The 26,155-nt window shown below is 39.5% G+C and overlaps 2 protein-coding genes across 9 annotated transcripts; one reads left to right on the forward strand and one right to left on the reverse strand.

Moving 5' to 3' along the window:
• Positions 1-7,496: 7,496 nt before the first annotated feature.
• Positions 7,497-18,043, reverse strand: FASTKD2 (FAST kinase domains 2). 2 transcript variants are annotated; one of them, XM_053982764.1, is made up of 12 exons: positions 17,673-18,043; positions 16,687-17,448; positions 16,173-16,276; positions 14,632-14,740; positions 13,157-13,280; positions 11,915-12,054; positions 11,458-11,630; positions 10,913-11,076; positions 10,186-10,404; positions 9,240-9,324; positions 8,104-8,218; positions 7,497-7,644 (listed from the first exon to the last, which is right to left on the reverse strand). In XM_053982764.1, exons 2-12 carry the CDS (start codon positions 17,338-17,340, stop codon positions 7,525-7,527), a joined length of 2,007 nt encoding a protein of 668 aa, XP_053838739.1. In that variant the 5' UTR covers positions 17,341-17,448; positions 17,673-18,043; the 3' UTR covers positions 7,497-7,524. The 2 variants fall into 2 exon arrangements, with proteins under 2 accessions (XP_053838739.1, XP_053838738.1); XM_053982763.1 differs by having other exon boundaries at positions 16,687-18,043.
• Positions 18,044-18,157: 114 nt separating this feature from the next.
• On the forward strand, positions 18,158-25,962 carry MDH1B (malate dehydrogenase 1B). Of its 7 annotated transcripts, none has more exons than XM_053983067.1 (9): positions 18,158-18,236; positions 18,912-19,024; positions 19,945-20,079; positions 20,229-20,371; positions 21,059-21,561; positions 22,534-22,675; positions 23,643-23,806; positions 24,895-25,034; positions 25,806-25,962. In XM_053983067.1, the coding sequence occupies exons 4-9, from the start codon at positions 20,253-20,255 to the stop codon at positions 25,860-25,862; spliced, it is 1,125 nt and encodes a 374-aa protein (XP_053839042.1). In that variant the 5' UTR covers positions 18,158-18,236; positions 18,912-19,024; positions 19,945-20,079; positions 20,229-20,252; the 3' UTR covers positions 25,863-25,962. The 7 variants fall into 7 exon arrangements, with proteins under 7 accessions (XP_053839042.1, XP_053839037.1, XP_053839039.1 ...); XM_053983062.1 differs by having other exon boundaries at positions 18,176-18,250; XM_053983064.1 differs by lacking the exon at positions 18,158-18,236 and adding an exon at positions 18,257-18,820.
• Positions 25,963-26,155: the final 193 nt, after the last annotated feature.

The following is a 26,155-nucleotide window of genomic DNA, read 5'->3' on the forward strand; positions in this document are numbered from 1 at the left end:
AGCAACAATCTTAGGATAAATGGGAATATACTGGAAACTACGCTGAGTTACAACAATTTTGTTCTAGTCATCTTGCTGGTATTTCCTTGTTCTCTCTCTGTCTCTGCTATTACAGTGAAAACACCCCATTAACCTTACATTTGGGGCTTTAAAATAATCACAAACCAGGAAAAATGTCAGCCAACATACACTAGATTAGAAGGACATTACTAGTAAACCTTAAAATGAGTTCCACTAATCCAACCTTAAATGTTCTGCAGATCATCAGGCGACCCAGGATGCATAAGCTTTATCTTAGTGGAACTAATTTGACTATTGGCACATGATCTAGCAATTTCAAGAAATACACATTTACAGACACTTTCAAGGATATCTCAATAGATTGTACAGCATTTGTGTACATGCATACTCACATATTTGAGCACAACCATAAAAACCAATGTGTTGTATCAGTGTGGGAAATTACACACTGCCTTTTCTCCACAAGTCCTGTGATGCAGCTTTCAGACACCTTTCCTATCAGAGAGGAGCTTCACGTACCCATTCAGCAAGCAGCTCCTTATGGAAATGGATGACACCAAGCTGACAAAACTTGTACTGGTCTAATTAGCCTGACAGACCAGCTTCCTCAGACACCATTTTCTTTAACCAGGAAAGAAAAATGTTAGTACTGAATTGTCTTTCCTTAACAATAGGTGGTCTGAATGGTTATTTTTACTTCATCCTTTAGACAGCAAAATATCACTGCTTAAGGATCTTGAGCTCTAACATACAGTCTGAATTCAAGACTATATTTACCATGTGTTACTCAAAGGTAAAAAACTCTTTTAGTTCTGTTCTAGGGGTTAAAGGTGATCAGGTTTACAAGGAGTTGTACACAAAACCCTATAATCCTTATGTAAACTTAATTCCTATGGGAAATTATTCTGCATAAGGACTCTGCAATTAAACTTTAAGAAGTATTAGCAGTGTTTTTCATGTGCAATGGTAAATCACTAAACCCCAAGTCCACATATACAAGGCTGGCTGCAGAATATTGTTCTTGCAGTTTGATCAAAGATTCAATTTGCTCAAAGATTGTAATGTGCTTGACTCAACTGTCAGGAAAAGAAGTTTGGGTTTTTTTAACTCAAATTCTCCGGTCCTAAAAACTTTCCTTTAAAAGAATACCTTCTGATGACATGATTAGAACTCACAATTTCAAAGGTATTGCTCTAGGGGGAAAGAATTTGCAAAAGTGTTTGATCCTGTGTTGTTGTTCTGAGTGGGCAAGAATTAGGCAAAAATCCTCTATTTTGTGAAGAAACAAAACTTCTTGTAAAGCTTTAGCTGTCAAAGTTTGTTTAATTAGGCCTTTTTACAGAAGATGTCATGTAACATTAAAAACCTGGCTTGCATTTTTAAATAAAATAATTACCTTTGTAGGTAAATAAATTAGTATTATATTATTCCTACTAACAGAACTGTAAAGGACAGCACATACGTCTCCATTATTGCTTAATGGTGAAACAACGAGCTTACTGCACTGTATCCTAGAATAGCCAAGATTATTTTTAATAAGTTCTGTTACAAGCTCTAAAATACTTTATGATTAGATGTGAATATGCTTGCATATGATTTGTTAAACTCAAACAATACACACTATATAATAAGTAATTAGCTTTTGCAGCTATAAAACATGTTCATATTAACCTTTGTCCTTCATTCTATCAACAATGACAGACACACTGAGCTTTCTGTGCAATGCCAGCACCACTGAGTGTAAATGTATTTTCTGCATGCATGTAGTTATGTATGTGTGGCCATGCAAGGGGACTAATGCTCCAGACCCCTCAACCACTGTGAGAAACTGTTAAAAATGCTTATGATGTCCTTGAAGAATATCAGAGATCATGAATGAGGTCAGTAGTACCTGACAGATCTCAAAGTGGATCTTGCCTGAGTCAAACAAGTCCATTCTGCATAACTTAAGAGTCAGTAGAATTTCCTGTGTATTTTTGCAAATGAGCGCTAAAGAATTTGTAAGCCAGGTTTGAAGTCTGTATATATGGGTGTGATATGCAGTAGAAACAGCTTGTATTTTGGTGAGTGATATTGTTAAAAATAGTTGCTGTTAATAGTATCTGAGTAAGGGATCGGGTAGCATAGCTTTAAAGTGCTTGTGTGACATGACTGGGTAGGTTTGCAGTAAGGCTGTTGATACGGCTTGCATTGGTCACAAGCTTTGGGGTTCTTCAGCAAAGGCAGCCAAGACTTTCTCCACTCTCATGTCTGGTCTGCTCCTACTCTTTGTATGACAAGTGGATCTGAAACATCAGCCAACTCTGCCTGGGAGAGGTTATAAATCCAAGCAACTCAACATGGGGGCATCCCCAGTATACAGATACGGAATAGAGACACCTGGTTGTGCTGGAACTGTGCCTCTGCTGCCCAACAAGGCATTCCTTGAAGTCATGCACTAATGAGATGGGTGCAGAACTGCAGGAATCTGGGTGTGCCCCAAGGACCTTCTCAGTGCCTTTCCTGTAAGAAGACATATAAGCAGTGGCAAGCAGGGAGCTGAAGTCAGATTCCCTAGGTCTCTGACTACTACCTTAGTGTCAGATCATTTTATCTCTCTTCAGAGAGAGTGGTTTTGATACTTTCATTGTTCTCTTTTTTCCCCTTCAAATACTGAGTTATACTTCACAACAGGTCATTGTTTATTTCCTGAAACATATCTCATCTGTGTCAGCACAAATCAAGACTTTAGTGACAATTGTTGCTATTTACATCAGCATCTGTGCAGTCAGGGGCCAATTCACCAGCTGCTCCCTACTGCAGAACAAGAAAACTGTGCTTACTTAACCCTTGAAGTTTTCTGCTTTGAAGCTGTAGAGCCACTCCCTTAGCTGGTGTATATTTGCTGTAGCACCCTGACTTTAATCTAAACCAGCTGAGGAGCCACTCCTCCTTTCCCCACAATCCATCCCCACATACTTCCCCACCTTTCTAAACCCTGATTGAGTACAGTGTGCAGCAGAATCTGTACCATGAAAATCAAACAGGGAAATACAGAAGATTTCAGAAGTGCCCTTTGCAGATTGAACTGATAAAAATAAACTATGGCACCCACTCAAGAATCAGGAATGTTCAGTAAAAAATGCCCCTGTCTGTAAGCATGGATAGAGTCCCGTATGTGAGAAGTGAAAATAAATTCTCCTGTTTATTAAAAAAAAAAAAAATCATCTTGCTTCATAAAGCAAGAGTTTATCTAGGTTTTAATAGGTGCCATGGCAACAATGTTACCAAGTACTCATAGGAGCATTTTTGGAGAGAGGAAACAGGATGAAACAGAAAACCTCACTGATTATCTGTGGACACAAGGACCTGCTGCAGACAAATAAAAATTCTCCTTCTTATTATTTCTGGGTGGCTATTTACAATTGCCACCACATTCATATATTATCACTTTATACCATTGTTGCCCAGAAATACTGAAAAAAGGGGAAAAACCTGCTACAACTAGAAGGACTGATTTTAAACATAGTTCAGAATTCCATTATATTTGCATCAGTTAAAAGAGATGAAGAACTACTAAAGCCACTGTGGTTACTATAGCAAAAAAACCCAATACCACAAGATTTACATGTTCAGTAAAACCTATGCTTAAGTACCATAGTCCCTTTAAAATTATGCATGTCATAACCATCAGATAACTATGGCTCTGGTTTTGTTCTGAAATAACTAATTTCAGCACATTTCACCTAGGAGTGAATGTTCCACCTTTTTTGAGCTCTGCAAAACACCTGCAGTTCTATTTTAATTCCAATATTCTAATGTCAGTAAAGAGATATTGAAACTGGAACCTCACTCATGCAAGCTTACATGCACTGATATTTGTGTGCAAAGAGAATAGCTCAATATTAATAAATGGCAATATACAATAATACTTACTGCAATGACCAGAAAGGGGGTGGGGAGGAACCAATTAGAGGGAGGTCTTAGTACTTTCTTCACTTCACCAATTAACCAGAGCCACATCATCTCTAGGTCTCTGCCTACAAAGCATTACTTAACCTCTTGTCTATGCAGAAATTGTTGCAACGCCTGAAAAGCAGTCTTTAAATTAAGATCCAGTTTATTTAGATTCTGATTTCTTAACAAAAAGCACATTCTCGCAATGAACTTTTAGTCCCTCTTTCCCAGTCACTTATGAATATCTTTATCATTTTGAGACCAAGGTGGAAATTTTAAAGAGAGTTCCTGTATGTTTCTTGTGAAATATGTAGCTAGAATACTTAATACCCTGAGAAGGCTGGAGTTAGGGTTCAAAAGTCGTTTTAAACATGAAGAAATCCAAACTGGAGAGAACTACACTTCATCATAGTCTGCAAATCCAGCTGTTTATGGAGAAAATTTGTTTTTCCAAACACTCACTGTTCTCATTTTGCATTACCTCACAAAATCTGTTCCATTTTTGCTGAGATGATACCGGTTTATTTTTTGTTAATGCAAGAACCTTCCTGACCTTTGCAGCCCACATCTTCTGCCTGTTTCTTGCTTTCATTTTAGATCTGTTCGCACATCCTGCAATGCTTAACATGGATCCTTGGGCCTGTGAAATTTGCTATATAACTTACATTTGTAAATCCTTTTCTCAATGTTTTCTTTTTGATTGTGTGATATATGACAGTGATCTAACCTTGTCACCCTTTTGTATGTATAGCCTTCTGAAGATGTGGAGATTTCACAGGATGAACAGTATATGCATTATTCTCAAGGAAAAAATTACCAGATAATCCAGATTTATCATGGCATTTTACTGTTTTGTAATAAGACAAGATTTATGAATGAAATCATGTCTAACAGCAAGCAGCATGTAAAAACCAGGAATCATAAAAGGCAGTATCTGTTTCTTTGAGATTGGCAGGACAAACACTGGAGTCCAATATTTCATAGCACAGAATGAAGGAAAGATATGCTTCTACTTCTCTGACTTCTTTGTGGCCCAGGAATAAAATATAGTACCTTCCTATGAGAGTCTGGGTAAATAGATGGTAGCTTAGTGCAGCTGAGTCCCCTGTCTTTAAGTCATAGATATATAATTACTCTAAGCCCTATATTTTCTTTAACAAGTCTTCAATTCATTGAAAATTCTCCCCTGCTTCAGCAATTTAGTTTACTTAATTAATGACTTATTTTCATTTCACATGAATTTGAGGACCTTGGCTTGCTACAGATTCAATACACCCTTGAAATACCTTTAGTCAGTCAAACATCACAGCAAATGTTTCGTCCATTCAGAAGATACACCCATGGGCTGTATGAAATAAAGCCATATACAGCTTCCTTTTTTCTCACTCCTCATTGAGAAACAGTTTCCAGACAGTGCACTTGCAAAGTGTTCCAAGTGTGAATAAAGATTAGAAACACATGTTCCTGAATCTGCAGGCAGACTGTAAAAATGGTAGAAAAAGATGCAGCTTACATCTCCAGTTAGCCTCACTGGCAGGTCAGCTAAAATCATCCATTTTGTACCTGTTTGGCTCAAAAAGGGGATTTTGCACCTTTCACACCAAGCACTCCATGCAGTGACAAACCCCATAATTACAGACGCAAAATAATTATTGTTGATCTTCATTGTGAGTCTCCCACTAATTTTAATACTGATTCAGGAGAGGAGAATGGTATTCTAAATATAGATTGTAATGCACAGAACAAGGGATTAGATCTTCCTTACTACATGAATTGGACACCTGAAAAACCTGGATTTATTTTCAGCAGACTAGCTTTTTAGCATATGTAAAGATCCAAGAAACCCACAGCTCTGAAGTCTCTGACAGCAGCTACATATTGCTTGGAACTCTGAGTCAGTGTAGATGACATAAATTATTGAGAGAACATAGAGCAAAAAACTTCAGTATGCAAGGTGATCCGTATGAAGACGACTACACTTCCACACTGCTTGTATAAGTTTCTACCTATTCACAGGGTATTTAAGAAAGAATATATAGTGATTAGCTAATTAATAGCATTTTGTGCCTACTGGTGATTAGTTCTGTCCAGGCTGCTGGCACCCCTGCCTGTGTTCTGTCCCTGAATTTACACACCTGTGACTGAGGAGCTAACTGAAAAGCTCAGAGCAGCTGGAGGAAGCAGCTCCCCAGCCCACCCAAGAGCCACGGCTGACACCACAGCATTGGTTCTCAGGTTTCCAGCTTGAACAGCACCAAGAACCATCTCAAACACAGCTCTGTGCTACCTGGCCCTCCAGCACAGAGTGTTACAGACATCCTTCAGTGCAGGCTGGGACCATGAGTCCAGCTCAGAACAGAATGGCACTGACCAGTCCGCTTCACAGACAGTGCTGCCTTAAAACAGAAGATCCAAAAAGGGAGCATAACAAACTTTGCATTAGAGTCAAGCAAATGACCTCTGCTCTGGCTGTTAAGTTTTACAATTGCCTCAAATCTCTTTTTCTGCATGTGCTGCATTTCAGAGACTGAAATGCTGAACAGCTCTCTGCTTTTTATGCCAGAGACAGGTGACCATGCTGCTTTGGTTACACTGCTTCCTTTATAAATATGCACTATATTCTATATACATGTTCCACAAAAAGTTGGGCAGTGAAGTTTTCTAAGCATATTGTTTCTTTCCACATTATCTCATTACTGTAATACCTTTTTTATATCATCATTGTAGTACCTTAACGATGTGTCCACGCTACTTCAGAAAGACAAAGAACACAGTGCTTGTAGCTTAGCAAGTGAAGCAAGGGCACCACAGTTAGGTAGCACACAGTCATTGTAACAAGTATTGCTGTTTCCCTGCTTTCCCTTCATGCCCATGGACCTGTGACTGTGCTACAGCAAAATTTTGAATGAAGATCTGATTATAGGGAAAAAATAAGCAAGCAGATAGCAACTTGAGCAACTCCAGCAGAACAAAATGCGTTTTATCAGTTACATGGTATCAAGAACAGAAAAGATGTATCAGTTCTCTCTGCTCCTTCCTATCAAAGGTCCAAAGCTGCTTTGCAGTTCTGGAACTGCCAACATCATCAATTGCACCAATACATAACAGGTCAGCGGAGATGCAACGCAGGGTGTAATGAACAAATCTGAGTATTGCAACACCTCTACGAATAATTCTGGAGCTACTTATATCAGAAACAGTGAGAAGGAGTCAGCTTATAAAGACTAGTTGTAGACCAGGTTCCAAGAGCACTTGAAACAGTTAAAGTTACATCTTTTCCCAGGCCAGCTCTAGAGAAGAGAGAAATTTAATTAGGGGCATGCAGAAGGGGAAGCAAGGAGGGGTGCTTTCTGGATCAATTATTTCCTTCCATTAAAGAAAATCTGCTGTCACTTCACAAAAGAAAGCCCCCACTATCAGCAGGCAGTGTTCATTTCACAAACATTTCTTACTCAGTAATATGGTGGAGCAGGTAAGTGTGTATAAAACTATTTATCTCTTTTAAAATCCTTACAGTAATTACACAAGAAAAAGAGAAATCAGGAGACCCAAAACTCTTAGTTTATTTTAATTATTATCCTGCACAATTGCTTCAGGAAAAGAGAAAGCATCTTCTGAATAAATTTTTCTTTTCAAAAACTCAACTGCATCTTCATTTTTCATTTCCTGAAACATCTTGTTCTGGATCTGTAAGAAAGTAAAAGGACAGGGTACATTATTTCTATTGTCCAAATTACCCTGTCCTACAAACCAAGTGCTCAGCAATGAGAAGGCCCCAGGAAGTTTTGTATTCTGAAAACAAGTTCACTTCAATCATTGTGTCTATAAAAATCACAGAAATAAGCCAAACACACATAGGTTTCTCAGGTACAAAGCAATTAGTGGCTTGATTTTTCTTCCCCTCAACTAATAATTTACTGATAGTGGTAAGTAGTAGCTTGTCTTTTAGAGTTCCTCTCTCTTTTCTCCCTAGTCACAGCACCACTACCCTCTAACTAGAAATTATACACAATTACCACTCTGGAGAAAGCCCACCATTCCTGGTAAACCTTCATGCTTTGTAGAACAAGGCCTGATCTACGAAACATACTCATCACTGTGCTGCTAACAGGACTGAAACAGAGACAGTAGCAGGGCTCTTCTCACCAGAATCACATGATAGCCCAGTTTCTTTAGATGCCGCTTCTTCATTGCCAGCTTCCCCTGGGGGTGTGTTGTACCCAGACAGAAGGCAGACGCAGGAGCAAACAGAAAAGCCAACCTGCAACCAAGGAAAATAGGGAAGACTTCACTGTACAAATGCAAAATAATAATTTATAAGACAATGATTCAATGATGTCCATTAGCACTGTAGAATGTGTCATTATGGTAGGCAAAGTATCAGGACTGCACAAATTTCATTACCCTCTTCTTTCTTCAGGTTTAAGTAATTTAGACTCTCTTCTTCCATGAGCTTCATACAAGTATCAGCACCTACCCAAATATGTACAGCACAATTAGGTACTTAGATCTCCACTTCTCCCACAATGAGAAGGAAATAGATCATTCAACATTCTCCATTAATTTGACAGATTCTGCATTTACTTTGATCCCTTGCTAATGATATTCATGATCAGTCACTTCCTGCCATAATAACCTATTTGGAAGGGTGAAGAAAGCTGAATGCCTTGGAACACTGAGTTTCTGTTACACAATTCACTAGCTCTCCTTTTATCAAAAAGCAAACTGTACAAAATACATTGCTGTGCAGTGATCCAGCACATAAATGTTAAGCATTACCCAATTCTGCTTAAGCATTACTTAAATGATGTATGCCCTGCTTCAGTTACTGAGAGGTCAGTCTTCTACACAAGATTAAATGAATCACCTAAAATGTGGATATCATGATCCTTTTTATTAATATTGTATTTCAGTAGCTGAATTAACTGACATAACATATCACTGAGATGCAAATTTTTGAGACTTGAGAGAATAACTGAATGTTTAATCGGACAAATACTTTTTAAAAAATTGCTACCTGCATTCATTATCAGATCACTGTGATGTTTCCTGCCTCTTTCTCTGAAATGTTAAGTGTTAGCCTCTGTTAGAAGAAGGTATAGAGTTGGATGAATTGTTGCTCTGTACTGGCATGGCAACTTTTGGATATTCCAGTGAGCACACATAACAACTGAGTCACCTACTTTGCTTCTGCAAATCAGTGAACCAAAGAAGTAACTGGATGGGATGCATGCAAATAAAACTAACATGCTAGAAAACATATGCAGTCAAAAAAAAAGCACCTCTGAACACGTGAGTCAGGATGATCATCTGTTGCAACTATGGGGAGCACCTTCTTTCTGTCTGAATCCATGCTGATTTCAAAATCTGAAAACAAAACAACAAAACATTTAACTCTGCAAGAGGTTAAAATGAACGTTGTCATTTGAACCCATTAATTGTTCGAATTGTTTTCAAATGAACAGCTCATTTGAAAAAGTTAATAGACACCATCACTGGTCTGTTTCTAATTGCTGTTCTCTAATAATTGAATTATTACTGCTAGCTTTCCCTCCCTGCAATGAATATAAAGTTATAGCTTGCCCATCTCAGGAAAAAATAATTTTTTTTTCTGGAAACTGCAGATTTATGCTCATGGAGTGAAATCATCATTTAAAGAAACTCTTGACAGACTCTTGATCGCAGTCTGTCATGCCTACTCGGATTTTCCTGCAATCCAATTCCTCATTAGAAATATTTATGAATAAAATTTTTACTAATAGAGAAAAACTGATAAGCTGGGTGGCTGGCAAAAAAAAAAAAGGCACCAGAGAAGAAACTCCAGAGCAGAAACAAGAGAACAAAAGAGAATAAGAGGAAGAAAAAGCAGCTACTGTTTGGCTTTGTTTCTAACATGATTTGGTACTAACATGTTAACTCTGTCAAAGCTGGCCACATTGGATTTATATATAATTAACATCTGCTTGCTGATGCCTGAAAAAAAAAAGTCCAAAGCAGCTTTAAAAACAAAAGGAATTATAAATGTTTTAGTAAACTGACTTAAAAAGTTTAATAGAAGCTTCATTAAAAGTAGATTCACCAATCAATAACATCATTTGTTAAATTACTGTATCTTCAAAGTGTTAAACTTTTAATCACTTGCACCCTATTCAAATTTATTTCCATCTTATCATTTTGGGGATTATAAATCCATATTAAAAACAATATGACAGTAATATCACTTCATACCAATGTGATATCTGTATGGCAGCCGAACATTTTGCCGAAACATGTTCTCATCTCCCAGAAGTTCTATCAGTGCCTCCTGAGCCTTTCTGAGATTAAGAGATACTAATGAGGACAAATTCTCAGTCAGCACAAAGGTAGGCTTTGTGAAAGAAGGGCTGTCGAGTTCCATACATGTTTTCACACAGCGAAGCATCACTGTGTTTTGTTCCTTAAGATCATCTGAAAAAGGATACAAAAAATATTACATACAATATATTATCCCACAGAATTTTTCATTTCATTATCATTTATAGTCTGTTCTAGCAGAGCAAAATCCATTTGACTACTACTCCATTTTAGCAGTACAAAATTGCAATGTAGAAACTAAATCCTTCTACAAACCATTCCAAGGACCTCATTGTAACTGAGAGCATTCCAAATCCCACTTTTACTCATGACTCCAGGTAATAAAGTTCGTTTGCAATGGTTACAACTGCATATGTCTAAGTGCACACCTACTGTTAAACTGTTGCCACCATGGGGCCCAAGACAATAAGCCTGATTCCCTAGTGCAGACCCAGATCACTCAGATCACCATCACTACATTAGCTTTGTCTTGAGGACTTCAAATTTAATATTAATCATACTTGTGTTCTTTAATTTCTGATCTGCTAATAAAATTACAACGAATTATATACGCAGGCAGACATCCTGTTTAAAACAAGAGTATGACAAAGTAAGGTCTGACCTGGCAGTATAAGTTCATCCTTGCTGTCCTTTTGCAGTAACTCATCAAGTGCATGGTGGGGAAGATATCCTAAGATGCCAAGTGAATACACTGCCTTCAGCAGCTCCGTGTTGGAAATCTGAGGCAAGCACTTATTCAAGCAGCTATGAAGAGTCTCAAAAAACCTTTTCCAAAAGGAGAAGAAAAATATTTAAGTACACAAATAAGGCTACATAAAATATATATTTCTAACAGAAGTACAACTTAGAAATCTTTATTATCTTGTATTTTGTGTTATCTAACACAAAAGTGTTTGATTCTTACTTTGAGGATACAGCTACCTATCAACAGATTTAGTAGCCTAAGTCAGTCTAGAACCTGTTTCGTCTTTCAGAGAAAAAAAAAATCTTATTTAGAAAAAATATGAAAAGACACAGCAATTTACCTTACAGATGAATGAAACAGGATTATAAGCTCTTTCACAAATAAAATTAAATACTAGTTGCCAAACATTACTCTGTAATGACTATGTAACATATTATCAGGCACTCTAAATGAAAACCTACAGATGCTTTTGGACTCTGGGAACATGGTTGAGTCGTGAATACACTCGAAGAACAATCAAAAGGTTTTTCAAGTTAAGGAAATCAGGGTCTTCTATCACCTTCTCAGCAAAAATATCCAGCAACTCAGTAGGCTGAAAGCCAAGTGTCTCACAGGCAGAGAGAAAAAGGATAATCTGAAAGAAAAGATAGTTTTATAAGTCAAAAAAAAAACCAGTGAAATTGATCCTACCTGTTGATTTCATAGAATACATTTTTAATGAAAGCAGATTTTTCAAAACTTTTGTTTCTTTACATATCAATAAATAAAACAGCATTTTAAAAATGTAACAGCTTAATCAGATTGGTATTCATAAATATTTGTTCTCCAGAGATCAAGCACAAACATGAAGAAAGGTAAGATGGAAGCATCAATTACTCTATTAGTACCACTATAAATTATTTGGCTCAAAAAATTTACCTGTCTTTTGTCCCAAAGGTAGGCAGTAGAAATAACATAGTCTGCTAATGCTGAAAACAGTTTCACATTACGGTACTGGAGAGTGTGACAAGCTTCCAGAATGAGAATTAACTGCCGAAATGGAACATCATGGACATTTTCTGTAACAGAAGATCAAAGAAGGACAAATGATAAAAAGCAATGGGAGCTGTAGGTTGGAGACATTGTAGGAACAGTTTGGTTAAGGGATGGAGGAGGTGAAAAATATGAAGAAACTGTGGAAGACTGTAACTAGCTAGGCACAGCTCAACTGAGCTAAAACTGCAAGACAGAAGAAACCAAACTGAGCCAGAATCAAGCTACAATACATTAATCAGCAAAAGGGGACAAATTAACAAAATAAGTAAGAAGACTGTGTTCCCAGGATGTCTTCTGTTCTGGGATTTTTGATTTTCAGCATGCACCAAAAAATGCTGAAGAAAGTCACTGCTCCCTCTGTGTATGCCACCTGGCCTGTGTGCTGAGTGTGGTGAAAGTCCTATGGGAGAAGGCAGGACGTGCAATTAAGCATTGTGTCCTAACATATATGAACAACCAGGACAAATAAAAACTGTGTAAGCAGCCTCAACACTTCTGGGTAACTTCTATTAAGAATGCTATTTTGCTACCTTTGTGCTTTTTGAGACACAAATTCTTATGTATTTTGAGCATGAATCAACACATACTGACCACATATACTTAAGCAATGTATTGGAAAGGTATAGAGAGAGGTGAAAGCATTAGCTTTCATTTAATATTTTTATGGGCTACAGCATGAGGTTATTAAGCAGTACTCAATAATTAAATCCAGTAATCAATTAAACGCTATTTTCCCTTTAGTTTACCAACTAATCACACTAAGTCACCAATCCATCCTATAAGTTGCCATTTTCCAATTCAGATTTGTTATAAAATTTTATTTGAAATCTCTTTTCCTTGCTAAAATTAAATTCTTTCTCTTAAATCCTGCGTACAGAAACATTTAAAGAACAAGAATTCAGTTAAATGTTAAGAAAGGCAGAGATGACAACAGCTATTTGCTTTTATTATTGATCAGTAATTTTCTGTCCTGCTGCTTGTCAAATGGCTCCACATAACTATAATATCCTGTAAAACAAAGATGTTTCCTGAGTTTTAAAGGAAATCAGAAAAGGGAGATGAGACAATAATTAGGAAGAATTTGGTATAAGGAAGGGAAATTTAATTAACATATTTTTTTCTTACCCTGGATCTTTTTACTGCAGGGATTCAGGATTGGAAGGGAGCAATAATTCATTGCAGCAAGAGCCAAAAACATACGCAGCGCATTCAGAAAAGTCAAACCGTCTATTTCTCTCACAACTGCCATCTAAAGTGAACCAGAGTTTATTAAATCCTTCATTCTTGAGGTATTTTATCATTGCTTTCTGGTGAAGACATTATCACCAAAACTTTCCCAAAGTTCTTAGTTCAGATTATATGAAAGAAAAAGAAGCAAAAAACAGTAAAAGCATATAATAACTACTGTCAGTTTCTTAATACAACATTATAGCAGTCAAGTGCTCTAGAAATGTGTCACTACACAAGTTTCCAGCAATTTGCCTTTATATGGTTATATTAAAAGAAAAAAGCCTCAGTAAAGGTCATTTCCAAATACTGTGAATACACATCTTCTACCAACTCTTAAGAAAGAAGCAGAAATAAAACAGACACAGTTAACTTAAAAGTTCATAGTAGTCCAATTATGGTTTTGCATGTGCATGAAAACTATAAGCCTCCAAAGCGATTCAACAGTATGTGAGTAGCCTGTATTTTATACAAACACCAGCTACAAATGTGGACTGAGGCAGAGAGAGTCAGCTCTGATGCCAGAAAGGAGATTTCATTTATCAAAGCCATCATTAGCTTGATATAAATGACAGTAAAAATGAAACTACAAATTATATTGACTGTTAAAATACTATATTTTTATTGTATACATATCAGAGGTTAAATACAAAATGCATCTATAAGAAATTGCCCTGTAAAAAAAATAGCACCCTGTGGGCTCAGAAAATGAAGTGCTCCCTTTTGTTAGTAAGTGCAAGTGTTATTTTCCCCTCAGTTTTATGATGTTTCATAAATGCTATTAAAACCTCTGACGTCAGAGCCCTACAGTTATGTGATGAAAACACCAGTAGGCCCTGTTTGAAAGAAGGTTTCCAAAAGGGTTTTTCTATCAGGGGACAAAACCCAGTACACCCTGCCATAAAACCTACAGCCTCCTCCCAGCCATTGTATTTCCCAGAGGACCTATGGCATACACAGAAAAGCAAGACCATGAGCTTGGGGAGCTCTGGCATCTCACTCCCAGCAGTCCTCCTGCCCTGTACAGTTACTGGAGACAGCCCCACCACAGACCAGTTTTCTGTCACCTCATCTTCAGCCACAGGCTGGGCCAGGGAATCAGGAAACAGCCTGTAAGCAATTCTATGAAACACCATGTGGCCAACCCAAAGAGGTGAGGGCACTGCTGTTTTATTGCCTCAATTAGTTTTGTTACCACCCTCCAAAAGAAGTTCTTCTTACAGATATAGCTGGACTCTGATGCATTAAACAAATACAGTTACCTTTCTATTACATTTTCTCTTTCAGTGTCTGCAAAGAACCATACACAATTTATAAACAATGCAAGAGCACAGGTTTTGCAGGAGTAAAAATGAGCCTCCAACTAACTTTACCTCTAATTTCTTTTTCAGAAAAACTGGAGCATCTTTTCCCAGGCATTTCATCAGGTTTTGCAGAATAAAGATGTCTCTGATACTTGAAATGCGCTGCTCCACTAGTAACCTGATGGAGAAACACACCCAAGAGCTCTCCTCATTTCAGCAGAAACAGGTAAGTACCCCCATTCTTCTTCACTGATGTAGCCCCCAAGTGAAAGCTGTAATTCCTGCTCCTCTCCCATCTTCCTTTTTTTGAAATGCTGATAGAAGTCTACATGACATAGCTGCAGCACAGATATTTTACACAGAGAAACAATTATAAATGCTTTCTTAGTGTTAATCCTGATAGATGAATTGTTGTTGCTGATACACTTAACAGCAGGGGCACCTGAGCACACTGCACATGTGACAGTGTAAATATGAGTGCTGTTAAGCCTGCAGGAATTAACACCTTTCTGCAGAAAAAGAAAATTGCACATTTTTATCTTTAAATCGTCGATGTGCAGGCAAGTTCTGAAACAGACAGGAAACTCAGGAATGGACACAGACAACAACTGGATGCAAGTGAGGAATAAAACCAAACAAACAGTGCTGTGGGCTGAACAGGAGATAACACGGAGATCACACGGAGATCATCCACACAAGATGAAGGTGCACTCCTCTTCTGGCTCAGTGGGTGGCATTGTAATTGTTATGTGTGAACCACCCTTAAATATACCTGCACAGGTAAATACACCTACAAAAATGTAAGTGTCACTTCCTAAGGCAATGCACTGGTCTGAAACTCATCCCTGCAAGTGGGCCAGAGCTCCAGATATCAGGACAGAAAACTGTAGACAGGACTCCTGCTTTCCACCAACTTTTAAGAACTGTGTACCTGCACTTCCAGGAGAACCTGGTTTTTGGGTATCACATGCACTTTCTCAAAGCAGAACATGATACAGGGTCGAAAGTACTAATCCATGGCAAGTTTTGTGATAGTCTCAGTAAAATCAGTCTCATGGGAATGAGCAGATTGGTTACACACATAAATCACACGGGCCCAGAAAAAAAGCCGAAGAAGTTATTCTGATAAATCACTACACAGAAGGACTTGCTGGACACAACTAGTCTTCATCTGAATTTTCACTTATTAAACTGCAAGAAAATATTCCCAGGCTGTTAAACAATGTTTTTCATCACAAAAAATCAGACAGGTCCCTAAGTAAGATAGTCTCATTACCTCCTGTCTGCATACAGAAACAGATGAAAAAGGGATAGATATGTGAAGGGACTTGATCAATGTCACAAAAAAACTACACTGGTGGAGCTGCAGTCAGACACAATCCCCTGTGGACCAGTCTAGCACCCTTTACCACTGGGAGCTCTCCTCCTCGAAACTGCAAAGACAGTGCCAAAATTCACTGTCTAACACAACTCTTATCTCATGTGATCATTTAAATCCTAAAACCACAGAATGTATTTTATGTGCAGACATACCCTTAATGATTTCTAACAGACATACATTCAAATAACATTTAAATATGAATGACACACAAAAAATATATTTTTCTCACTGTAATCCAGCTTGAAGAGCGCTCACATTCTTGTCTTTATCCATCCCTGCTAAAGTAGTTGCCAAAACTGAGATACATCGGTTATCAAGTTGATTGAGCTTCTCCTGTTAAAAGTTTTGACAATGTCAGATTACTTCAAACCAGTAAAAGTTTCAGGAAAGAAAAAATGACCACTCTTAATCTGTACCTGTCATTTTCTTTTTCGCCCTCAAAAGTCAATTTACAAGCTTTATTTCTGCAGAGCCCACAAAGTCTCACATCAGTCAAACTTAGTTGATTTGGAAGGGGTAATGATTTTTGAGATTTCTCCTCTTTTAAATCTGAAATCAGGTAGTGGTTCCAAAAGTTAAGGAAATTAGAAGCACACACAAATGAATTATGGGAACTGTTTCCATGTTCAGACTAACATCAGACTAAGCCAGGGATGTAATCCAACTCTCTCTGATGCTGCACAGCTTCCCAGAATTACGCACTGGTAATTCAGCCCAAATTTAGGAGAAGGATTTTCACTTACTTGGCACACTCTCACCAAGGTCTGGACCAGGAGCGTGTTCTGCGGCACGCCGAGGCTCACCAGGGCGTGCAGGCTGAACACCAGGTCCCCGCGCATCATCCTGCGCGCGTCGCGCAGCAGCTGCTGGCACAGCTTCACGAAAGCCGGGTGCTCAAAGATCAGCTGCTTCTCGTAGCGCTGCTGCTCTTCTGACAGGTTTTTGAAGAGTCTCCAGGCCGTGGTTAAAGAGTTTGTGTAGTGCTTAATGGAAACAGCTGCCTCTGCAGCCAAGTCCAGCGCATCGCAGGGACAGGAGCATTTCCGGAGGCTGGTAAAGAACGGGTCACTGTGATCCACTGCCGCTTTGAAGCTCCCAGAATCATCCGGCTTTTCAACTTCCAAGGAGCTCTGGGAAGCCTTCTCACTCACCAAAGCTTCTGCACCTGTGCTATAAACGTCTGCCTTTTGAGATACAAATCGAAGAGACGATCCATGCAGAGAAGGCAAAATATTTAAAAGTAATTTCCTGAAGTTCACATTTCTTAAGGGATCCCTGTATCTGCCAATCCATAAAATGTGTTTTCTTGTTGTGGCTGAAGATTTGGGAGTGAGCACGGAACTGTACCTATGCACACTTCTGACAGTATTTAACAAATAACTTATTTTATTATTCATTTCTGCTAATGCCTCATGAACAGATTTGAAATGCCAACTCAAAGTAAGGGATCAGATGACATTCTACCAGTGGAAACAGTTCTGGAGAAACTGCACAAGATCACTCATCTGTAAAAACAATTGAAAATTATGGATTAGTTACCAGACTTTCAACTCCCACAGTTTCAATTGCCAAATCTGCACACTTTTACAGGAAGGGAGAAGATTTGGTAAAAGATCCCCGGAAAATGGTTTGCAAAGAGGCTTTTATTTGGTCTCCTACATTTCAGTCAAACATCTCAGCACAAGGACAGCCCGGGGCATCAACTCTTGCTTCCTCCTTGCTGCTCTACCTGCCGGCTCTGCCGGGAAGCAGAGTCTTTTCCTACAGAACGTTCCCCCAGGCACACGCGTCTCCCGACAGGGCTCTGGAGAGTCCCTGCAGACTTTCAGCAGCGGGTAATGGGATCCCACCCGCCAGCCTGTCCCAGCCTGCCTGCCATCCCTCGGGATAGCCGCCTTCCCGGTACACCCGCGGGCGCTCGCTCTCCCGGTGCCGGGGAGAAACCGCTGGGTTCCCGGACCACTTCCCGCTGGCCCTGGGAGCGCTGCCCAGCAGGGCGGGACAGTACACGGGGACAGAGGTCTTTCGGCGGCTCCGCAGCGGCTCGGAGCACGCGGGAGGAACGGCGGGGATGGCGCCGGCCGGGCAGGGCCGGGCCGGGCCGGGCAGGGCCGGGGCTCCCGCGGCCGCCGTTACCTCGCACCGCCGTGACACCGGGCCCGGCGCGCCGCCAGCTCCCGGCGTGCCGCGCGAGACGGACGGCGCGGGCCGAGGGACAAACTGCCGCGGCAGCAGCGGCGCGTTGCTGAGCAACGCCAAAGCGGCCGTTGGAGGGCGGCGCGCGCATGGCCAAGTTCGTGGTGGCGGGTGAGGGGGGACCCGGGAGCCGGCGGGACAGGCCGGCAGCAGCGGCGCCTTGTACCGGGACCCGGGCGGGACACGCCGGCAGCAGCGGCGCCTTGTACCGGGACCCGGGCGGGACACGCCGGCAGCAGCGGCGCCTTGTACCGGGACCCGGGCGGGACACGCCGGCAGCAGCGGCGCCTTGTACCGGGACCCGGGCGGGACACGCCGGCAGCAGCGGCGCCTTGTACCGGGACCCGGGCGGGACACGCCGGCAGCAGCGGCGCCTTGTACCGGGAGCTGGGCGGGACAGGCCGGCAGCAGCGGCGCCTTGTACCGGGAGCTGGGCTGCCCCGCCCGCCGTGCTTGCAGCAATAGCCCCTGTCTGCGGGCTCACCCCCGTGCCCGTCTTTGTGGCTCTCCGGGAGCCGTGTCCGCACGGCGCGCGGCCTCAGGCGGTCCCGGGTCAGCGTTCCCCCTCATGCCGTCGGTGCGGTGTCAGCATCTCTGCTGCTGTCCCCCCAGGAGTGGCCTCCTCGGCCCCTTGGACGCTGTCTCGGGAGTCTTTTTCACCGGCAGAATTACTCTTCCTTAGTTGGTTCACATTAAACAATGTTTGGTCTTTTAAGCCTTTATCAGTGAATGACAAAATCATCCAATTGTGCTGCTGTTGCTATGTTCACAGGTAAGGCAAACTGCCCTTACTATGCCAAAGCTGAACTCCTGGCTGACTATCTCCAGACTAACTTGCCCAACTTCAGGGTTCACAAGATTACTCAGCACCCTGACAAGTGGGAGGTAAGAGATTGTAGCTGGTAGGTGCCCCAGTGCTCTACAAACTAAGAAATGTACTTATCTGCAGAATGTTTCTTCTTCTCTTGTATTAGTGGTTTGCTGTGTAGATAGAGGTGCTGCAGAAGCAGCTCTGGCTGTGAGAGCCAGCCAGAGGAAAGGTTACAATGTTCTGAACAACCGACGTCTCTGAGTTTTACCACAGAAGATGGCACAAAGTGTGGAGCAGCCTCAAGCTATATTATGTCAATAAAAAGTTCAAGGTGGTTTTGCTTGCTTGTTTGGTTTTCTGGGGTATTTTTTTAAGTATAAATGGCTGTTCAGCCTGTAAATCTTTTGCTCATGTGATTACATATACCTTCAGGGCTCTTGTCAAGAGCCTTTGTGGCATTCAAGAGTTTTGAATTAGTGTGGAAGTATCAAATTAAGTATCACGTATTTGTTTACAGTGTGGATGGGCCTGTCTGAGTACTTATGCTGTAGACATGCTGCCTATAAGGCTCTGAAAAAACTGCAGTCTTACTCCATGAGATAGACAGTACTATGGTATTTATTACCTCGTGTATTTTGCTTTACACCTCCACCAAGTAACTTGAACAGTTAAGTGAAAAGCAATAAACCTCTTCACCTTACTTACCGTCCGTGGCTGAGTAAGAATACTCAGATTGCTCTCTGTCTCACAACGTTGCTGTCTTCTGTACCACTAAGACGACTCAGTGAAATCAAGACCTTGAGGTGGGCTATCCCAGCGTATCACCATACCTTGCTTTATGATATTCCCACATTTTGTACCCACTGGTACTTAAATTCTGAAGCACCTTGTAATTATATATTGAGAGGAAAATTGTAAGAATGCTTGTAGTCGTAATGTTTAAAAGTTATTAAATGTGATGTATTAAAACATTTGGTGGGGATGTTTGCATCAGCAGTGGCTTCATGACATTTGTGAAACAAATGGATGGGAACACAGACAGTGTCCTATCATTTGGAGAGAACTGTTGGACCGTGGAGGGAAGGGTCAGCTTCTGGGAGGACTTAATGATTTTCTGGAACATGCTCAGGTAATAAGCTGCCTTTAATACTGTAAGCCCATGTTTTACAACATTGTTGTTCCTTTTTCCTTCTTCAAACGTAAAATAAAGCTATTGTTAATGTTACCTTGATGAGTTTGGACTGCCATTTGCTTAGAGATCATCCTTTTTGTTCTTAGAAATATTATGGCATCACCTCAGTGATGCTGAGTGAGGAAATGTTAGACGTTGCTGAGGAGAACCTGCAGGCACATCTTGAAATTGTAAAAGAGGATGAAGAGATTAAAAGTCTTATCAAGCCTATGCAGATCTGGATTACCAGGTGAGAGTGAAGAGAGTATCTGTTATCTTTTACTCTATTCAGAAGAATGCACTTTTTCCTGTTACATATAAAAGGTGTAGCCATCTGAAGTTAATCACAAATCCCTGTAATTTCATTATTTGACTTGGTTCTGCACCCTCACTATTAGTATTTAACTTAGTGTTTAGTATATAACTTAGAAATAATTTATGTTTTTTTAATGTTTTACACCAGTTCAAGTGAGGGGTATGAACAGGTATCATTTAGACCTCATATCAGTTTAGGGAAAAGCAAGTATTTACAAAATAAGCTAGAAATTTTGTAGTGCAACTATCTTGCATTAAATGTTTTCGGAAATATTGGAGTAGGTAACGAGTAGGTCTTATAGAAATTCCTGTATTTCTAGTAGTTCTAATAGAGCACCTTAAAAATTGTGGTTCTATAAAGACATAAATTTTAAGTGGTGGCATTGACTGAAATGCACAGGACGGAGAAGCCTTCAAATGAAAGGCTTCTGAAATGAAAGGAGGACCTAACTCTTTTAATTCTTAACCTGTTGAAATAACAAAAAGAGCAGTAAAAGGTACAAGCTAATGGTATCTTTAAATGTAATCAAGTACAAAATAAACACGTTTGTGTTTATATAATACTTCCAAACAAGCAGTGGTTCATTGTTAACTGTAACTTTTCTACATCCTCACTTACCAGTGCATCAGTTCCAATCTGTTATCATCTGATCCCGCTGTTGGCAAATGGAGAAGTGTTTGGGATGACCACAGAAATCAGTATTCATTTGCTTGACACTGAGCAGTTTAAGGAAATTCTTTGCAGTATTGTAATGGAAGCTGAAGACATGGCATTCCCACTTCTCCGCAGTATATCAGAGCACACAAAAATAGATCAGGCTTTTATTGACGCTGATATTATCATTGTTCTTGATGATGTCCTCTTAAACCTTGAAGTCCAATCTCTTGAGAACTACATCAGAGAAGTGAGTGAGATCTGCCAAGTGTATGCTCCCTTGATTGAGAAGAATGCCAAGAGTGAGGTCAAAGTCATTTCATCTGGGAAAACCTTTGCAAATCTTAAGGCAACAATGTTAAGGACATATGGCCCATCCATTAGGCCTGAAAACATCATTGCCATTTCGACATCCTGGGAAAGTGCAGCTAAAGCCATGCTGGCCAGGAAGCTGAATATGAACACAGCAGGTGAATGTTTATGTAGCATTTAGGGAATTCAGTGCACCTTCGAGAGTATATATTTAATTCCAGAACATAGCTGATGTGCATGCAGAAATGCACAGCAGTGCACCCACTAAATTTCTTGGCTGTACAGAATGCCAGAGTCTTTGCTTGCCCTGAGATGCAGCCCTGCCACTCTGGTGTGTATTTCACACTGGAAATATGCTAAGGAAGACAATTGTTTGGCAGATTGGGAACTAGAACTTCAAGACTGCATTTGCACTCTGTAGTGTATTGTTGTTTTGGAGCTGTGAATAAACATGACAACATACTGCTATGCAGATAATGAGAGTAAAGTAGAACTGTGTTGTAGGATTATTTTGAGGTTAATTAACTTTCATTTTCAGGTCAGTTGTTATAGCTTCGTTATATTTGCACAGTTCTGCACTGCATAGCAAAAGGGTGCTCTGACAATCTGCTCAGCATCAGGATTCTGTAAGTGTTGCATAGCTAGAACTGGTCATTGATGACAAGTCTAGATATTGTGGAGCCTAATAAAATAGCAAAGCAAGTTAATAGACTGAATAGTCTTCAGCAGGTTATTTGAGAAAATCCTTTTGCACCAAAGCAGGTAGTTTTTTTTTGTTTTGTTTTGTTTTTTTGTTTTTTTTTTAATTATTGTTTTTACTGGTTATATATTTGTTTTTAGAGGATTTTAAAAGGACTGTAGCTGTATGTTTGCAATATGATTTGTTACAGTTTTAAGAGTTAAATATTTACTAGATTTTGTCTATTATTTACAGTAACATGATATAAGTTAAAGCTTCTTTTTCAGCTTGTGATGAGGTTTCATATGTTAGGGGGAGCTTGGTTGTATTTTTCAGATCAAATAATTTCTGCTAGCAAGGCAGGGCACAGATTTAAATAATTCATTTTGAAAAGGAATGATGAAGCCCATTTTTCTGAAAGTATTTGTCTTTTTACTTTCCTTTGTTACAGGAGTTAAAGATGTGATTGTTTGGGGCAATATTACTGGGTCTAATTACATTGATTTGTCACATGCAAAACTTTATGGATATGACTGTGCTATTCGGGGCCCTCCTAATTTTCAACGTCTTTTGATGAATATGATTTATGATAGGTACAGTACAGATTTATTTCTTTCAAGTGAAATTAAATAACTGCTTTTAATCCATGCTTATCTGAATTGTGTAATAAAACATCAAGAAAGGTTTTTGTTGTCAAGATTTGTCTTTACTGATGGGTACTGTACATAAAGGAAAAGGCAAGTTGAGGTACTCCATCTGTAAAAGAAGTTGGGTAGTTCCTAGTGCTGTGCTGTTGCACTCTTCTGCCAACTCTGTTTCTAACTATATTTTTCCTACATTTTAAGTGGGTTTCTCTTATATCATGAGCAGTTTATAAGAACTGGTGGAAGTCCAGGTAGTGATTTAGATATCTAGTTTGCATGAAGGAGCTTTGAAATAGTATTAAACAGGTATCTGAACCTGAACTACATGGAATAGGCCTGAGCATTCTAATATTGTCAGTTTCCCAAAACAGATGATTTGGTAATATATGTGAAAAGGATACCTAGAAGCTAGATAGCTTCCTATGGAAAGAACAGTAGCAGAGAAAGGGTGGGTGCAGTGAGAGGGCAGCAGGTGTTACATGCACCCAGGCCTGGCTATCTGGAGCTCCCACTCTGCTCTAGACTTAGCATTTACTGGAAAGCAGACATTTCTAGGCTTGTACTGAGCCTCACATAGGCAGACGGGTTCATGGCTGGGTTCTTACAGAAGACAATAATATATAAATTACATATAAAATATTAAATTACATATAAAATATAAATTACAATAATAGAGGTTATGACTTGAGCAAAGACCTAACTTTCATAGGAAAATAGGACTTGTTACCTTTTAAGTAACTTTTTTAGACCTTTTTTTTTTCTCTGTCTGTAAAAATGCCTTGCTTTCAGCAGTGAAGTTTGAGTAAGTTTTGACTATTTTCTTTCCTTGAGTTTAGTTCTTTTTTTCTCTAGGAAGCTACACTTCCTGCAGTCATCTTAGTTTTTCATGCCCTTTTTCTCCATTTTTTGTTGGTAGTGAATGGATCCATTCAGAGCTCCTGTCTGCACAGAGTACTCTGAGTTCCCGGGTGTCCCGTTGTACAGGAATGTTACCTGCTCATGCGGTAGCCACGGTACTGCAGTACTGGTACCATGGCTCTCCTTCTGAGGAGATCATTTCTGTGGGAATACTTAGTGAAGGTAAAGCTGATTTTGCTTCACATGTTCTCTTATAGCTTTGCTCTGCATATAATAGCTTTCCCCCATCTATAATGTTATTTTTTAATCAATATTTTTCATTTAATAAAATCTTGTAAAACAAATCATGTGAGACTAAGAGTTTGTTTCATCATAAGAACTTCCAGATCTAGTGATAATGCTCACTTTTTACAGGCATCTCTTAGGTTAATATTGTCTTTTTGCAGATGATCTCTTAGTCTTTTAGTTTAAATGCTCTTCTGATGTATGTGTTTTGTGCAAGAACTCTTCATAGTTCTTAGAGCCTAGGCTATGAAAATTCTTCTTGTGTAGTTATGTAAACCAATAAGTGGAATATTTCACAGCAGCCATTTAACCCTTATGAAATCAATAATTTTCCCCCTTTTTAAAGATGTACAACCAATACACAATTGTGTTATTACAACACAGGAAAGACACCTGTTGGTGATGGTCCAGAGGAAGGCCACACAAAATGATCACAGGGATGAGCGCCTCTCTTATGAAAACAGGCTGAGAGAGTTGAGGTTGTTCAGCCTGGAGAAGAAAAGGCTCTGGAGAAACCTTATAGCACCTTCCAGTGCTTAAAAGTTCTTATAAGGAAGATGGGGACAAATGTTTTAGCTGGACCTGTTGCAATAGGACAAGGGACAGTGGATTCAAAGTGAAGGGGGGTCAATTTAGATCAGATATAATTAATTTTTTTACAGTGAATGTGGTAAGACATTGGAACAAGTTGCCCAGAGGGGTGGGAAACATTCAAGGTCAAGTTGGATGGGGCTCAGATACATTTGAAGATGTTCCTGCCCATGACAGGAGGCTTGAACTAGAGACCTTTAAAGGTCCCTTGCAGCCCAAACCCGTCTAATGCTATGATTCATTCACATCTAACTAAAGTACAAAGTTACAGTAAAAGGGACATTCTTTTTTGAACTGTAGATTGAAAAAGGCAGTGTCCATTTATGAGATCTTACAGTTCTAGACTTTTGCAAGTCTGTAGGACTTAAGGTTGACACTGGTGAGGATGTGATCAGAAATAACATGTTTTGTAATTTTTTCCCCCTCTTCTTCAGGTCAGTTTTGCATCCCTGAAGGAATTGTCTTCTCTATGCCAGTGAGGTTCCAGAATGGTAACTGGGAAGTCATGACAGAATTAGAAATTAATGAAACAACCCAAAAAATTCTAGGACGCATATCCCACGAGCTGGTTCAGGTGAGGGTTTCTTGAGTATCGTGTATGCCCATTCTGCCACCTATGGGCACGTTGTGATACAGCTTTGAGCACAGACCTTTACGTGTTAGATGTACAAACTGCACACCTGCACCTGTGCATGGTAAAGACTGGGTATTTATAAGTGTAAGGTAGTATTTGTGTATTGAAATGAACAGACAACTGTTCTTCTGCCCAAAAGGAGATGATAAAATAAGTTAACCTTACGTGTAGAGTTTGTACACGTGTAGAATTTGCACTCCAAAGTCCTGTAGGCTTTGTGCAAAACAGAAATATTACCTTTCATTTAATGTTTCTACATTCTATGTTGATTTTGCTTTTATGGTATTCAGAGTATTTCTATGCTAGAAGACATATCTTTTGGCATTTTTATGGCTGTGATTTTGCATGAATGAAGGCCAGACCTTACTAGAATTAGGGATTTCTCAGAAAATACAAAATCATTGAGCACTATTTTCATAATGAACTTCTTGTCACATAGTGAGACAAAACCAATTTATTTTTACTATTGAAATGTTTAAAAAGACTGGTCGATGTTGCATCCCGGAGTTTGGGTTTAGATTAGGTTTTTTAAGAAAACCCATGCCGCAGGTCCCAAACTCTACATTCCAGCTTTAATCAGGTTTTGTGATCTTCAGTCATACTAGTAATGTGTAAGAATTGTATTGTTTTAACATATTTTAAGTTTGTGTTAGAAATTAGAGCAAATTAAAAGATTGGGTGGTATTAAAATATGCCTTTTCTTCCATTTAGGAAAAGCTCATTGCACTAAAGGAAATAAACGAAATGCATCCATATGAAGCAGAATAAAAACTCCACATCTCCCAAGTGTTTCTCTGCTGCTTTTCCTATTATTTTGCTTTTCAAGTTCTGTCCTCATTCATCAAAATAAGAACAGATGAATACTAAAGCATGTTTTAGTTTTGTTTTTTTCACTTTTTCTCTATTTTCATGTTGTGAAATTCCTGCACTTTTCCAATGTTCTCACAATTTCTTTCTAATTTTCTTTCCTACAGACCTTTTTCCTAATTTGTTTTCTTTCTCCCTTCCTTCAGATTCTTTCCAGTACTTTTATATCAGCCTATTCTTTACTATGAGCAGTT

This window comes from Vidua macroura, chromosome 7 (assembly GCF_024509145.1).
Source record: "Vidua macroura isolate BioBank_ID:100142 chromosome 7, ASM2450914v1, whole genome shotgun sequence".
Taxonomy (NCBI): domain Eukaryota; kingdom Metazoa; phylum Chordata; class Aves; order Passeriformes; family Viduidae; genus Vidua; species Vidua macroura.

Coding starts and splice junctions, on each gene's coding strand:
- FASTKD2 (XM_053982764.1), bottom strand. CDS start 17,340: ATGAATAATAAAATAAGTTATTTGTTAAATACTGTCAGAAGTGTGCAT. Junction 12,055..13,156: donor CTGCAGTAAAAAGATCCAGG/GTAAGAAAAAAA, acceptor CTTCTGTTACAG/AAAATGTCCATGATGTTCCA. Junction 10,405..10,912: donor GGATGAACTTATACTGCCAG/GTCAGACCTTAC, acceptor ATCCTTTTTCAG/ATGATCTTAAGGAACAAAAC.
- MDH1B (XM_053983060.1), top strand. CDS start 18,869: ATGACAAAATCATCCAATTGTGCTGCTGTTGCTATGTTCACAGGTAAG. Junction 22,676..23,642: donor ATGAATATGATTTATGATAG/GTACAGTACAGA, acceptor TTTTGTTGGTAG/TGAATGGATCCATTCAGAGC. Junction 25,035..25,805: donor TATCCCACGAGCTGGTTCAG/GTGAGGGTTTCT, acceptor TCTTCCATTTAG/GAAAAGCTCATTGCACTAAA.